The sequence below is a fragment of the Rhagoletis zephyria genome, unplaced genomic scaffold, assembly GCF_001687245.7.
Source record: "Rhagoletis zephyria isolate East Lansing unplaced genomic scaffold, Rhagoletis_zephyria_1.1 Rzeph_scaffold_00438, whole genome shotgun sequence".
In the NCBI taxonomy this organism is placed as follows: domain Eukaryota; kingdom Metazoa; phylum Arthropoda; class Insecta; order Diptera; family Tephritidae; genus Rhagoletis; species Rhagoletis zephyria.
The window spans coordinates 46,547-61,754 of record NW_016157522.1 but is presented as its reverse complement, the minus strand read 5'-3'; the positions used below and the strand labels follow the sequence as shown (position 1 = coordinate 61,754).

Here is a 15,208-nt window from a genome sequence, read left to right as displayed (position 1 = left end):
TGTATTCTTGTTTCATACATACAACATAATAATAGTAAATTTATTTATGTATAATTGGAAAATATTTTATTCGTAATTATATTTTCGATTAAAAAATAATTTTTTTTTTTTTAATAAATTTTATATGCATACATATACATACATATTTAAAATAATAATAATTATAGTAGTTTATTAATAAGTGTGAAATGAGAAATTTATAACTCAATTACTTTATTTATTATAAACAGCATACTTTCGTCCTCATCAACATCATCATCATCATCGTCATCATTATGATCATCATCACACCTTATAAACGTTGCGTTCTAATAGTAAATGTTCTTGTGAATATACACACTAACCGAAAGTGAATTTCAATTTGGAATTGCTAATAAGAGATTTGCTTGACACATTGATAAATTGACTTAGCCAAAAAACTAACGAAAAACAAAAATTTACACCGACCGAGCGACGCAGCGACGAGACGAGCCAAACAACCAACTAAATGCCTGCAACAAGCATGTTTGTATGTATGTACATGTTTATGGTGAACAGTTGAGCCCATAGAAACAATCACTGCAATTTCAGACGGTCACATCGCAAATTAATATTATATGTATGCTTGGAATTTCTATTGTTGTGGCGAATGCGATCTCAGCGCAAAATTCCAACAACCTTTGTAATTGTCATTACTCATTAAACTACACAATGCAATGCATATTTTAAATGTGTATTTTTGTATTTTATTGTTTACTATTTTATTTTTGAAAAAGTTTACGTTTGAACTTTCATTTAGTATAGATTATTAATTTGTTTACTGAATTTGCGGATTTTACTTTTTTGTGTTCTCTTTTTCGAGGAGTGAACAAACGCAAACGTAAAATGTTGATGTGGATGCGGGAGCAAAGTGAAATCTGGGCGTGTTAACAGAATATATATTTAGGCAGCTGTATTAGAAAGTAGTAGTACATTGCTGCTCGAGTATTGCTGTTGATTTTGGTGACGAGGGAGCTGAAAAGGGAGCGTTTGTTTGTTTTTACTTTCTTTCTGTTCTCGATTTTTAATGTGACTTTATTTTAATCTATTTTCATAGCATTACCATCATTATCATAATTTTTCATAATTTAAATTTTATATTTTATATTATTATTGGTTGCTTTCCCACTCAACATCATCATCATCATCATCATTATCATCCGTATTTTTGTTTCTGCTTTCTATTTCTGGTTTTTAAATTGTAATTTAAATATTTATTTTTTTATTTATAATTATCAGCATAATTTTTTCAAATCTCTCGTTGGAAATTTCATTTTCTGTAAATGAGGTAATAGGAAATTGTTTAATGTGATGCAAAATACGAAAATGTGGGGGAAAAATATAAAAGTTAATATGCACTCACCTACAAAAGGACATCACTTGCAGCAATTGTTTGTTTGTCGGGTATTTTCATTATCATTCAGCCTTCTACCAGCGGGAGCGCCTTGATTATTTGCTCCGTCGTTTTTAGGTAATTTCTTAGCTGTTAGCGGGTATGGAAAAAAAGAATAATTTATAGTGCAAGTTTACAAGCACTAAAATAAAATACTAATTATATCACCCACAAAAAATGTAACATTGGACGATAGAAACAAAAAAAAAAAAACGAAGTTTCAAATTCTTAGCAATAGCTTCGGACCTAAAATCTATACGAATAGCGTAGTATCGCTCTCCGGACTAAAGAATATCGGGTCATTTTATTGCACCAAATAATCATTCATTAATAAATAAATAAATACAATTTTTAATAAATAACTGCCCACTGAATATAATGAGACCCTTAAATTTTAATTTGTTCAACTTCCCAATATTTGGAAGACTTAGTCAAAACTCAAAAATTATTATTCACCGCTTTTAGAAAGTTCACCTCCAAATTTAAGTGAAAAAGTTGTCGGACAAGAAAATTAATTCTGCGAAAAATTGGTACGTGTTTCAAGTTTTCCAGTTTGTCGACTTTAAGGGAATCCTTTCACTATGTAATCCACTTCAATCCCTATTGTTATCAACCCTCTTGACTATAACTTACCAATTGCTAAAAAGATATCATTAACATTCATTCCCGTTTTTGCCGATGTTTCCATGAAGAGTAATCCGTTCTCTTCGGCATATTGCTTTGCTTCTTCGTATTCTACAACACGAATATTTGATAAATCCGCTTTATTGCCAGCCAGGGCAATAACGATATTCGGCGATGCCTAAAAATGAAAGTAGAAAGAGATTATTTAGTGAATTTTAAATAAGAATTTTTGGGAACTTTGTCTTTATATTTGGATTCCTTAGGGAGTAAAAGAAATTTATTCGACTATTCGTGTACATATATTGCTGAAATGATCCCTTTGAAAAAGAGAGGTGTCCACAGCAACCTTATGGTCTCTATTTTGCGTTCCACTCATCACAACACCTCATTCAGTCTTACAATCTCCAGAAAGTCTAGAAGAACTTTCGGGGGCAGGGAGAGTATGCGCTTATCCTCTGGCCACATTGAATTCCGACTTTTTCCCCGTCTTCTCGCCACTGCCATACACTCAAGAAATAGGTACAACGGTGTCCCCTTAGCCGAATCGCATAAGTGACAGAGGTTATGACCAGATGCCTAACTTGTGCAGATCTCATCCTAATCTGCAATGCCCGTGACAATCCTCAGATTTTCATTAAGTAGGTTAATGAGGAATCTCTGTACCGCTACATAGTGCTTGCCTGTGTGTGTCCCTCCAAAATAGTCATTCCAAGTTGTTATCCTGCCCTCTGAAAATCAACTAACTTGCTAACCGAAATTAGGGAAAAGTGAGTTATCTCCGCACATTGGTAGTCAAGTCACTAAATTGATTTCTTCGTGTGGCGACAGAGGAAGCTTGGCTAGCTCCATATGTATATCTGTCCAAGGACTTTCAATTCAGCAGTTTTCCCTAGAAACTCTTTAGGTAATTTTCGGCTGTTAAACACTTAGGCCCATGAAATTCCCCATAACGTTGTTGCTACGTTTGTCAGAATTTCGGGGTGGTAAGTCTCTATAACATAAAATTATGTATCCGCCAGTGGTAGAAAAGGAGGAACAAGTACCCTTTGTATTGGAAATATCAAGTAGAAAAGGATTTAACTTCACTTCCAGATGAGACTACTTGCGAGAATATACATACATACATATTTTTTTTTGTTAACCTAAGTATTCCATCAGCGTAAACATTCTATTGAGTCATATGAAGTCTCCGCTGAGTTATGGGTACATTTAAGAAACACATTTACTTTATTGGAAATCATTTTTAACCAAGCACGCCATTATTATCTATGACCTTTTGCCATTTTTCGAGTAGCTTCATAATTCCATCGGTCTGGAAATGCTGTGGTTTATCGGCGAAAAACTTGGCCAAATGATTTTCTGCGGTTCTTCGGTCGCACAGTTTTTTTCAATAAGAGTTTTGCGGAGAACGAAACAAATGGAAATCAAGTGGTCCAAAGTACGAGCTATAACGATGGATGCATTAAACCTCTCCAAGCAAATTCCGTTAATTTATTCCGAGCCAGGCATGTGGCTCGGCATTGCCATAATAGAACACAAATCCTTTTATGTTGGCCAATTCTGTTCGCTCTTTCTTGATTGCTTCATTCAAACTTTGCACAGTAGAGAACCGAATTGATTGTTTCGCGACGTTGTAGCAGTTCATAATGGACAATTACCGTCCAATTCCACCAAAGACTCGAAAAAAACCAAGCTTTTAAGTTGTTTGTGTATCTTTGACCATGTGGATTGTGTTTCTTATTCTCGTATTCAATCCATTTTTTCATCGCCTGTAGGTAATGATTTGCTTCAAAAATTGTTCGGCTTCGTTCGGTTTCACTGTTGGTAATTCGGCAATAATGTTTTTTTTTTCATTTTAAAAATGGTCTTATGGTTGATATTTAGTGCATTCGTCATGCAGCTTTATTTCATCGACTTTTCCAGTGACTGGTCGACCAGAGCGAGGTGCATCTTTGACATCAAAATTTTCGCAATGGAATCGGGCAAACCACTCGTGATTCTGGAGTTCCCTCACAGCATTCTCACCAGACACTTGACACATTTGTCGGCATGTTTTTGGACCGTTTTCACTTTTTTATCCGCAAAGACTATTCATATGACCCAAACTGTAATATTCCTAGCTTTTAATCAATTAATTTAATTGGATATTAATTTTGTTCTACAAAGCAAACCATGAAGAAGTAATCCACACTTTGACTGCCAGATCAAATCGTTAGCAGTACAATGTTCGAACAACAACAATGATTACAAGAGTGTCATTTGTTTTTGTGCAATCCATTCAAAGAAGCGCTCGAATTTGCGGTCAATAACCGCTGTCAATGTACCTAATTATATGAATATGTGCATGCAATTTTAAAAATAAAAAAGCCGCAATTATTTTATATCATATTTTGCACACGATGTAATATAAATATATATATATACATCAATATATCTACATACACAATAACGCCAACAAACAATTACTCGTATTTGGTTGAAGGTTTATTCAATTTATTCACCTGTTTATGCAGTTCCTTGACCCAGGTCTTTGCACGCTGAAAACTGTCTTGATTTTGTATATCGTACACTACAATGGCAGCCTGTGCACCACGGTAGTACATAGGAGCTAAGCTGTGGTATCTATAAAATTGGACAAATCATACACATACATATTAAAAAGCGACAAATGCATTACAGCACACTTGCGTCTCACCGTTCTTGTCCGGCTGTATCCCATATTTCAAATTTGACCACCGTATCCTCTATGCAGATGGTTTGTGTTAGAAAAGCAGCGCCTATCGTACTCTCTTGGTATTCATGGAATTGTCCCTTGACGAAACGTAGCACAAGCGACGACTTGCCCACCGCTGATTCGCCCAATAGCACCAATTTGAATTGGCAATTCTTATTTTGCTGTGTACCGTTGGGACGCTGAGCTGTACTGCCGCTGGCATTGCCCCCGCTACGAGCAGTTGTTGCCATCTTGGTGTTGGTGTTGTTTTTGTAGTGGTGGTATTTGAATGATTTTTTTCTCGTTTGCTTGAAAACGGATTTCTATTCTGTTCTGCGCTACCTTCCCACGCTGCTGCAGTTACAAATGATCGGTGTTTAACTTTATAACTTGCGCCTAAAAAGTTTTGTTGGTGATGTTGTTGTTCGGTGTTATGAAATATGTATGCATGTATTTTTTTAATAACTATTAGTTTGTTCGATTGTTGCGAATGTTGGTCGAATTTTGTTTTTGTGGAGCTAAATTTACAGCTGCAGTGCGCGTTCAAACCTTCACGCAAAAGGGGACGGCCGATGTTGTCAGATGTGGTCTGATTTTCTTACTGAAAAGAAATAAAAAAGGAGAATGTTGATGTGAGTGTATTGTATTATTTATTAACTAGTTTTTAATTAAATTCGGAGCCAAATATCAGCTTTTTCCTAAACTTTTACTAAAACTAGGAAGAAATTGTTTATAATTTTTTTGCGTGAGCTGACGAGGATAGGTATTGTCTGTTGGCGACCATGGTAGTTCTTAGAGGTTACCCGGAGCATCGAGGACGAGAACTGGCCCGTTGATTTTGAGGACTTAACGGGTTGCTCCGGCGCCATGTGGCATTGACAGACCTGCCGATTGCTTCACATATAGAGCGAGCGGAGTACCTCAATGTTTTCTAAAATACTGCTAGCAAGCCAATAGGGGATCTTGTATCGGATTCTGAGTTTAGTTAGAGAGCCAAAAACAATTTACAAAGTTAGAACAATCCAGATTTACCTATAACCCTATAAGAATTCAAAGTATCTTTAGATGTAGTAGATATGTAAGTGTTGAAATGGTAATACTTATAATATTTTATCTTTAAATATTGCTTAAGCCTTTGAACCCGCCGTTTTTTTTTTTTTTGTATTTCATACATATAAATGTTACTGTACCATACTTTAGAATTAAACGCGCACAAAAAGCTTGCGTCACCATTTAAATTAGCCAGTGAATCATGAGAATGTAACTGAATATTAAATTAATATTAATAAGTTGTCAGTGGCTATCAAAAGCAAATATTTAAGCATTTTGTAAATATTTCAAATTTTGTGCGTAAACAAAAGAATTGGTTAATTTTCCTTGGTGCTGATAAGATATCAAAAGTAAAACAACGCATATACGCCTATAAATGCATAATTCCGACCAGGCAGCAAAAAAGCTAACACAAAAGAAAAAGAGCAACTAAAAAATTGGAAAATGGGAAATAGGAATTGCTACGCTATTTGGTCATAGTGAGTAGCAGCAACAAGTATAAAATAACTAAAAAAAAAAAAAACAAGCTTAAAAAATTATACAAATGCATATTTAACTGAAATTGAGAGAACGCTGCAGGCGAGCAAGTCAAGCAAAAGAGAAAAGCAGACACAACTGAAACAAAACGCTTCTTGGTACGCAATCATCTTTCTTGTTAAAAAAAAAAAAACGAGTAAAATTAACAGCGACACTTCACTTCCGCCAGCACTCATGCTTATGCACAACAATGCGGCAATCAGATATAGTCATAAACATACAAACATAAATACATACATGTATGTATGTATGTATACATATGTATTACCATTCACATTTAATAATGCGAGGCAGTAGTGGGTCGCCCGATTTTAGTGGAGTTCAACAGTTGGCGCTCGTCAATAGCCGGTTAATCACAACATTGCGTCCCACTTTGCCCAAATGAATTACTTTTGCGGCACGCTGCATCCGTTTGTATAACTATGTACATAAGCAGAAGCGCAAGCGTCAGTAGCTGTCTAGCGACAAGTATTTTGTATTTGTATTTCTGTTGAAATTTCTTTTCTTCACTTGCATTTCCCCAACTGACGTCTAGTCGGTCTACCTTCACTCAATTTTACCAGCCCCTTGTTGCTCGCGCGTTATTAGTACGGCTTCCACAAGCTGTCGTCGATAATGACTGCGACGCTGCGGCGCTCGTTGATTGAACTATGTTCTTATGACTGTCGCTTACTCTTACTAGACATGGATACTCCCTTGCCTCTTTTCAATTACTTATTTTACTTATTTTCCTCTCGATGATTGCGATAATAATAATCACAGAGGCCACTGCTGACATTGACAAATGCCAGAACAAGCGAATGCATCGAATATGGTGACGAGGCGTTATTGACGATTTCGACGATAGGAAATCATGAATGGAAAAAGAGGCAGTTAGTTAAAGTCTGTACAGAAAATTAATAACGTAGGAATCAATCTAAGTAGTTTACGTTTGCTCTTTGGGGTACTTCTTGCCGCGTTATACCTTATATCCGATGTATCCGACTGGCTGCCAACAGGCAATAAATGATTTTCTACGTAATCTGTCCATACCCTAATTAGCTCTCCCCAATGATTGCGGACATAGGAATTTAATGATCATCTATTTCAAAATAGCTAAATCTGCGAAGGAAACCCGACCAGTACCTCCTCAGCTTCGTTCTGTATACTGTGATAGCACAGTGGGGGGCTATATATCCAGAGTATATGTATGTCCTGCATGTGGAAAAAAGACTCCCGACACAAACTTTACTTAATAAGCCGACTTAAACTCACTCATCTAAAATCCCTCTAACTTTGGTCAGATCCTGACCAGAGAGTATTTCCTAGGGCTAGATGACTTTTATTTACGTTCATATGGCAGAGCGGTCTCCAAAACCGGAACGACCCACATATATTTCTGGCCAAGGACTGTTATTCTAGAACTTTCCCCAATTTCTTTGGAAATGTTTATGTTGTTACAACAACAATAACTTTTTGGCACCATTCCCAGTTTGGCCCAAGATGGTGCTAAACGAGCCACGCTAACTCCAGTTGTATTCTTCCCCTCGATGATTTATAATAAGCAACAAGCTGTCGAATGAAATTCTTGGCTCGTTTAAACTTGAATGAATTTCACTCAGGAATTTTAAACTGTCGGAAGAATGTTTTACCCAACGGCTAAAACAAGTCGTTGAAGCTATAGTAATTTCGAAAATGAAAAACGCGCTATTATTGTGTAATCCGCTTATTTAGATAATCTCACATTTTGGCGTTATTTAACAACGTCACGTCTCGCCGCCAGCTGGAATTCATAGCTGCAATTAAGTGCAAATAGCGACACCGCATGGATATGATGATATATTCACATAAACACAATAACAATTAAACCGTTGTGGTGAGTGGGAAATATGGAAAGAAAAGTAATAAAGAAATATATAGTACGTTTATACGGACAGAATAGTCGACTTAATTGAAAGCGCATTGACACCGTACACATTTCGCTCTAGTGTTTATACCTACGGCTTTATATCGGCATCAAAGTAACCATCTTCAAAAGCAAACAAAATAAGCTGTTTTAATTTGACATGTTAACTTACATAATGGAAAGTGATAAAAATCTAATTTTATTCGGCATTATAAAATCGTGGCAAAGAAAAAGAACGATTATTATTAATCAGCCATTAAATACTGATGCGATTATTTGGAATTTGAGCGGAACAGCTGACCTCCACTTCGCTTTGAGTGAGAGCGGTGTTTATACACTCTTTCTAACTGTCTGGAGAAATAAACTACCGATTTGAAATGGATTGTGAGCCAAAACACTTCGCTCTTTCAAAGCGAATTGAAATTCAGTTTATACATATGTTTTGAATCGCGGCGAAATCAATTAAAGCGACTTATGCATGCGTATAAACGTAGTAATAAACGAGTCCAAGTGCACGTCTCAAGCCGACTGAGAGTGCTACTACCGACTAGAAATACATCACCAGTGCATAAGTTTGAGCGAGAGTGGCGACAATTTGTCCACAAACCAGCACCGCTACGAAAACATTGCTTTTGCCGCAAACTTAATTAAACAATAACTCAATAGAAACCAAAGGAAAAACAATGAAGACGCTAAGAAACATATGTATGTAGAAAACAAACCATCAAAGCAATGAAAAATTAATGGTAGCGAATATGTATTGCAAAACAAAAAAGCAAGCCACAGTAGAGGTGTTCTAATTTATTTAAAAAACAATGGAGAACAAATCAAGTTTGTCGATCAACAAATGATTATGAATAAATGAACATATTCGCAAACGCTAATGAATCGTAAAATGTAGTATAATTTATATGCATATGTATGTACATGTTTATAGGAACAATGTACGTCAAGAAATGCGGGCGTTAAATATGTAAACTTAGAAGTTATAATAAACAAATGCCTTGGCATTGAAGGGAACAAAGGTAATAGTGTACCTATTTTATTATTTAAAATACTCCATAACAATGAGTGTATGTGTTGAGTGCCTAATCGGGCACCTTGGAGTGTAAAAAATATAAGTAGTACTTATTAAGTACATATCGCTTGAGTGAAAGTTGCTAAGTCTCATTTTAAAAATTTTACAGGAGGAAAAAAACTTCATAAAGCCATTTTTTCAAGTATTTATTTTACTTTGAATACAACATTTTGCGTGTTTAAAACGAAGCAAAGCTCCAGCCAGTTTCTCCAGCCTGCTGTATCAAAATATGAGTTTTCATAAAAAGTTGATTTAAAAACTGTTCACTCTAAGCTAGCGATATGTATGTATATGCATGTATGTCAAGATTATTTTAATTTAAAAACCCATGCATTAGAATAATTGTCCGCAGTAAAATTTGAGTGACAAATGATTGCGAAAAAATACATTTTATGAGCCTTATCATTTTTTTTTTTAATTTTTAAATGAGTTATTATACAGTTGCACAAGCCTACAAGTAGCGAAATAAGTGTAATAAAAAAGAAAATGATAAATATTATTGGGCCATTTAGCAAGATTGTATACGACTTAGATTAAAAAAAAAAATAATAATTTGAGGGGAAGTCGGAAGAGCAGTTTTCTCAGCCGAACTGAGGCTTGAGACAGTTTCCGATACAACGAGCAGCGCATTGTTTATCTAGCGGTAGTGTTGGTCGCCCAGCATTACTCAAGCGCCTAGTAACAGCAATCAAGTGACAGTCCTTGGCCAGATGCATAGGCCTGACTCTCATGAAAACAAGAATCATGTTGTTGTTGTTGTAGCAGAATACAAGCTCCCCAAAGAGTTTTTGGGGAGTGTTGCTGGAGTGACAGTCCTTGGCCAAATATAAATCTGGGTCGTTCCGGTTACGTAGACCCGACTGTCGCGGGAACGAACAAGAATCATGTCTTCAACTTCTCTGACTTTTAGGCAGCCTCTAAAGCATTATACTCATATATTAACATCGTAAAGTGCCTTCAGAGTGCCGCAGATGGTTGAACGAGATATAATCTCCAAAAAGTCATGCTAAGGTCCGTTTTCTCAAGTAACCTGTAACTTTAAAGCTCACTTTATATTTAAAGGTTGTATTAAAATTTATGATTGTGTCTAAAGTAAAGCATTTTATTATCGGTTCTAAATTTGTTTACAACGAAGAAACATACATACGTCAAAAGCCGATAATAGAAATGCTTAACTTTGGACATACGTCGGTTAAAGTACAGAACAGCGTATCGTCATTCTGCAAAACCGCGAAACTGGCATTTGCTGCCGAAAATTGGATTTGCTCACACAAGCTCTTGACTCAATCTTTATCCATTCGTCCTGAAATATACTAGACAAAAATGCGATTGCTTTATAAAAAAAAAGAACCATTTTGAAATATGAGTGTTTTTACTCTCTAGAAAATAATTTAAGCAAACTCACATGCGCGGTTGTGTATTAATTATCTTGATACGCGGTTTAGCAGTTTGCTGATAAACGGTTTTGTACTTTAAACGACGCATCTTTATTTGTGAATCAACCTTTAAATACAAAGTTAGCTTTAAAGTTAAACGTTATTTCAGAAACTATCAATGCAAATCCTTTTAAATGGGCTCGCCTTGTTAGATAATTATAGAAACATCTTTGAATTAATAGCCTAACAACAACAACATTTCTCAGTAGATAATCAATACTCCACTCAAGAGCAAATGCAATACCAATTTCTCAAAGAAAAACAATACATACATACATATGTATATATTTGCATGTTTCGCAGCAAAAATATAAGCGCTATCGAACGCTATTGTTACTTGGAAGATCATGTGATGCGCACAAACAACACCGGATAGAGTTGTATACACAGAGCGATAAAATCATGTCAAGCACCTTGAAGAATAAACAAAAAGCCAGTTAGTTTAAATGTGTAAAATGAAGATAGAAACTGGAATTATGAAACCAAACACGTCATCATAGAATGAGTACCAAATTTCTGGGAGCTACTGAAACCAAACCAATGCAGGAACTGGAAGTGCGATGTTGTACCTAGCCAAAATAGATTTTTCTCACTGATAAGAAATTCAAAAAGGTAAAATTTATAGAGGGGAAAATTACATTGCAATACTACCAGTAATCGTAAAAAGATAGGCGAGTTTGTATGTAAATAAACACATTGAACTCATATCGTTTAAAACGAGTGGAATATCAACCACCAAACTTACGCTTAGTACTTTTTAGTAAATGCACTACACAGCCGGAAAAGTATTAACGCAAGAAAATGAAAAATTCAATAACACACAACACATCTGAAATTTATTAAAGTAAAACAGCTGACGGCGAACGATGTACGATGTGTCACCAAACAAAATTTGATATAGAGAAGCACGAGAGAAAGCAAACTGACGAAGAACATCGTGAAACGTCAACAAGTGCAGGATTTGACAATTTTCCCCTAGTTTTCCACGTCCTTTTGATAAGTTTATTTTACCTCTGGTGATAAACATGATGCATATATGTATGTAAGTATGTACATATGCTAAAAGGGGAGCTGGAAAAACACTAGAGAATAATTAAGCTAGTCATTTGCAATAAAAATAGTAGAGAAATTTGTCGGAATCAAACTTCCTAGATATAATGCGTGACGAAGTAATATAATAGGACAAAATGCGTAAATATTTTGCTGATATAATTGTGGGCGTTAACAATTCAACGCTAACTTCTCTTGAACTGAGAATTTCAGAGAATACTCAATTGCCGTTTATCAAAGTAAAAACCTACATAATTCAAGTATGCAATTTTTTTTCAAGATATCCAAAAAGCAGCAATATAGAAACCTATTCAATGTCACTGCGTAGGAAAACGTTTACATATTTGTTAAATCTTCCAGTGTTTTTCGCACTCTGTTGCTGAGTGCCCCCTCGCCCCGCCTATCAGTGACCACATCAGCGTTCATTTAGCTGTGGGGCGGATTAACATAGCCCTAATTCAAGCACATTTACATACATAGGTACGTAAATATCTAACATTCACTGGCAAAAAAGAAAATCAGTAACACAAAAAGTTACACACGCAACTGTGGCGAAGGATAACATAAGCAAAAACAGGCCATAAGATCTCCTCTAATCCTGACGCAAGATGAATGCAACTTCAAACCTATATAATTCGTTGAATTGATATTCTCTTTGTTCGCAAAGCACTTGCAATTTAAATTGCAACAAATTGCGACGTTAGTACCAGTTCCAGTACTACAAAGTCGTAAATTTAATTAAACAAAAGCCAAGCAAACACAGCAGTCGCACTGACGACGTCGCGTTAATCTCGACCTCGGCACAAGCGCTTAAAATAGGCCAAAATCGACAGTAAAGCACAAATTTATCCACTTATTCGATCGCGTGCACATTCACTTCGATTTACACTCACTTTTTCGTCCAAAAATTTCAGGAAAAACTACAATTATTTAGCATTAACTGCGATTTTACGTTTTTTACAGATTTTGCGAACATCAATTTGAGAAAATGCACTTTCTTAATACACACTGACACTTGGCAGCACTGTTTGAGCAGCGCAAAACAAATGTCACCCACCCAATACGACCAGCCATCTTGCTCTAACACATGCCAGCGCCGCTTGCACCCACATTGTTTTCGTCATATGCAAAACAATATTTTACTCACTCCCACACTTGCATTAGTGTGCGTGTGCTGTCAGTGTAGCAAATTTTTCACGGTGCTAAATGTACTGATTACCCCGCTAATGCCTTTTCCTCTTCTAACATCCATAAACACCACCATCATTGTGATGACTCGTACAACGTTCACCCCGAGACTTTATGGAAAAATCCAAAATTTACGCTTCTCCAAGAGCTAATCTTTTTCTTTGCTAATTGTTTGGCTCTAAACACTTTATTGAAATTGCATTCACCTTTACAAAAATAATCCTAAACTTATATTGTTCAACAATGGGCTTTCAAAGCCAAGTTCTTTTCAGTAATTTTCGCTCGGACCGCACTTTTATTTAGTGATATTTTTTATGAAAACGGCACTTTCTCGCACAAATTAAAAATCGCACAATACGTGTTATATTGTGATGGCAATTGGCAGTTCATCGAGCGATAACGATTACTGTCAGAAACTCACTTATCAAGTAGTGGGTTTGGTAGCGGTTGAATATGCTAAATTGCAATTGGCAACTATTGAACACACGACAAACGTTTAAACTATTTGATGCAAAATTATGAATTCTATTTCTTAAGTGGCGTAAACTTGCTGTACCATTCATTATTAACTGCGATTATTTTTCTATTATCACTAGCGCGCTTGCGACGTCTGGCGGTTATAAAGAGCGGTAAATTTCGCAACAGCGACACCTACACGCACAATGGTCGAACTCGAACTTTTGCTACAGGTTTGGCGCAAATACCGACAGGAAATCGTGGTTGGTGACGCTACTTAAAAAACTCTTGACATTTAATTTGGCAGCATTGCTAAAATTCACCCGGAAGTGTAAAAGGCGGGCTGTTAGCATAATAAATAATAGTGGTCCTCATAAAAAGTGATAAACTGCTGATAAACTTGTTAAATGAACTGTCGAACATTGCATGGAAATCAATTTAACCAAAGTTTATGACTTTATCAAACGATTTTGGTGGATAAATGCATAAATTTCAACTAAATTCCACCTTGACAGGCGCACAATGTAAGAGGTAAGAATGAAACATAACTAGCCATATAAGTTAAGTAATAAACAATTATTTGCGGGATAAACTGATAAATTTAAGCAATTTACCCCTTCATCAATTTAGATGAGGACTTCTAATAAAAATAATATTTTTATCATGGTCGGTAGAAAGTTGTTGTTGTTGTAGCAGCAGAACTCAATCCCCAAATGGATTTGTCAGATGGTGCGCTCTTTATTCTCTGCCTTGGCAAACCTAAGGACATGGATGCAGGCATCGTCCATAGAGCTTCCTATGTAAGGGTGTATGCCGCATGTGATGAGGTGTCGGATGTTGTCTTTTTCCCCCCGACAGCTTCTGGCTTTCGTCATGGAGGTGCAAGATCGGATGGCATGGTGGCAGTATGTTTCTGTAATTAGAGGTTCTTTGTCGGCTCGACGACTTTGTTCCTCACACGTAATTTATTACAAGCGGGGAAGGATGTGCTGAGAAAATAGGGGATCGAACGCGATTTCTAGGTAGATTTGCTCCACCAATGTCGAATTCCAACTTAATAACCTTGTTCCACGTGGTGAAAAGTGTGGCGGTTGATTTTGCGGCAGAGATGTCAAGGTTTCTGGCAGTGAAGAAGTCTAAAAGATCAAAGAGATAGCCAGTGATGGATGGTTTTGACCTTCATTGCTGTGCGTTTACGGAAATCCACGCTGGCGTTTGGCTAATGTGAGATGCTTAGTAAGGCTAGGCAGGAGAAGCGCTTCTATGGTTTTTGCCTCTGGGTATAGGAGGGGGATGGGGATGGGAAGAGGCTTTACTGATTAGTGCAATACTCATATCAATGGAAAATGCAGAGCAGAAGATGTTAGTATATACACCCAACCACAGTCAGAATCTATATATATCTATATATATAATACGCGAGGGGATTTTTTGTTCAGGGCATGAATCACGTAACTTTGAAACGATTGTCGTTCAAACGATACTGACAAAACGACGTCCTTAAAACGCTAATTTGTGCATTTCTGTTACTGTTACTGTTTCAAATTAAAGCGCTTGGTTTGTAGATGTGCAAACTGCTTTTAGTTTTTCGAAAAGAGGTGCAACCTGTTGAAAAATTAAGTTCAAATTATATAATATAAAAGCCTTGGACTGTAGATGTGCAATAAGGTTTTACTTTTTTGAAAAGAGTTGCCACCTTTTAAAAAATTATATTTAAATTATTTAAAAAAATAAATCAATTATTACAAATATGGCATCAATCGAAATGGTTTTGAAAAAC

General features: G+C 36.1%; 1 protein-coding gene across 3 annotated transcripts; it reads right to left on the bottom strand.

Moving 5' to 3' along the window:
• Positions 1-744: 744 nt before the first annotated feature.
• Rab5 (RAS oncogene family member Rab5) lies at positions 745-13,367 on the bottom strand. 3 transcript variants are annotated; one of them, XM_017611669.1, is made up of 6 exons: positions 13,179-13,367; positions 4,731-5,349; positions 4,537-4,657; positions 2,045-2,213; positions 1,382-1,501; positions 745-1,295 (listed from the first exon to the last, which is right to left on the bottom strand). In XM_017611669.1, exons 2-5 carry the CDS (start codon positions 4,997-4,999, stop codon positions 1,395-1,397), a joined length of 666 nt encoding a protein of 221 aa, XP_017467158.1. In that variant the 5' UTR covers positions 5,000-5,349; positions 13,179-13,367; the 3' UTR covers positions 745-1,295; positions 1,382-1,394. The 3 variants fall into 3 exon arrangements, with proteins under 3 accessions (XP_017467158.1, XP_017467160.1, XP_017467161.1); XM_017611671.1 differs by lacking the exon at positions 13,179-13,367 and adding an exon at positions 12,678-12,811; XM_017611672.1 differs by lacking the exon at positions 13,179-13,367 and adding an exon at positions 11,480-11,497.
• Positions 13,368-15,208: the final 1,841 nt, after the last annotated feature.

Excerpts from the sequence above, each read along its gene's own strand:
- Rab5 (XM_017611669.1), bottom strand. The coding sequence starts at position 4,999 with ATGGCAACAACTGCTCGTAGCGGGGGCAATGCCAGCGGCAGTACAGCT. Across the intron at positions 4,658-4,730 it reads GATACAGCCGGACAAGAACG|ATACCACAGCTTAGCTCCTA; the intron begins GTGAGACGCAAG and ends CCAATTTTATAG. Across the intron at positions 1,502-2,044 it reads TGATATCTTTTTAGCAATTG|CTAAGAAATTACCTAAAAAC; the intron begins GTAAGTTATAGT and ends ACCCGCTAACAG.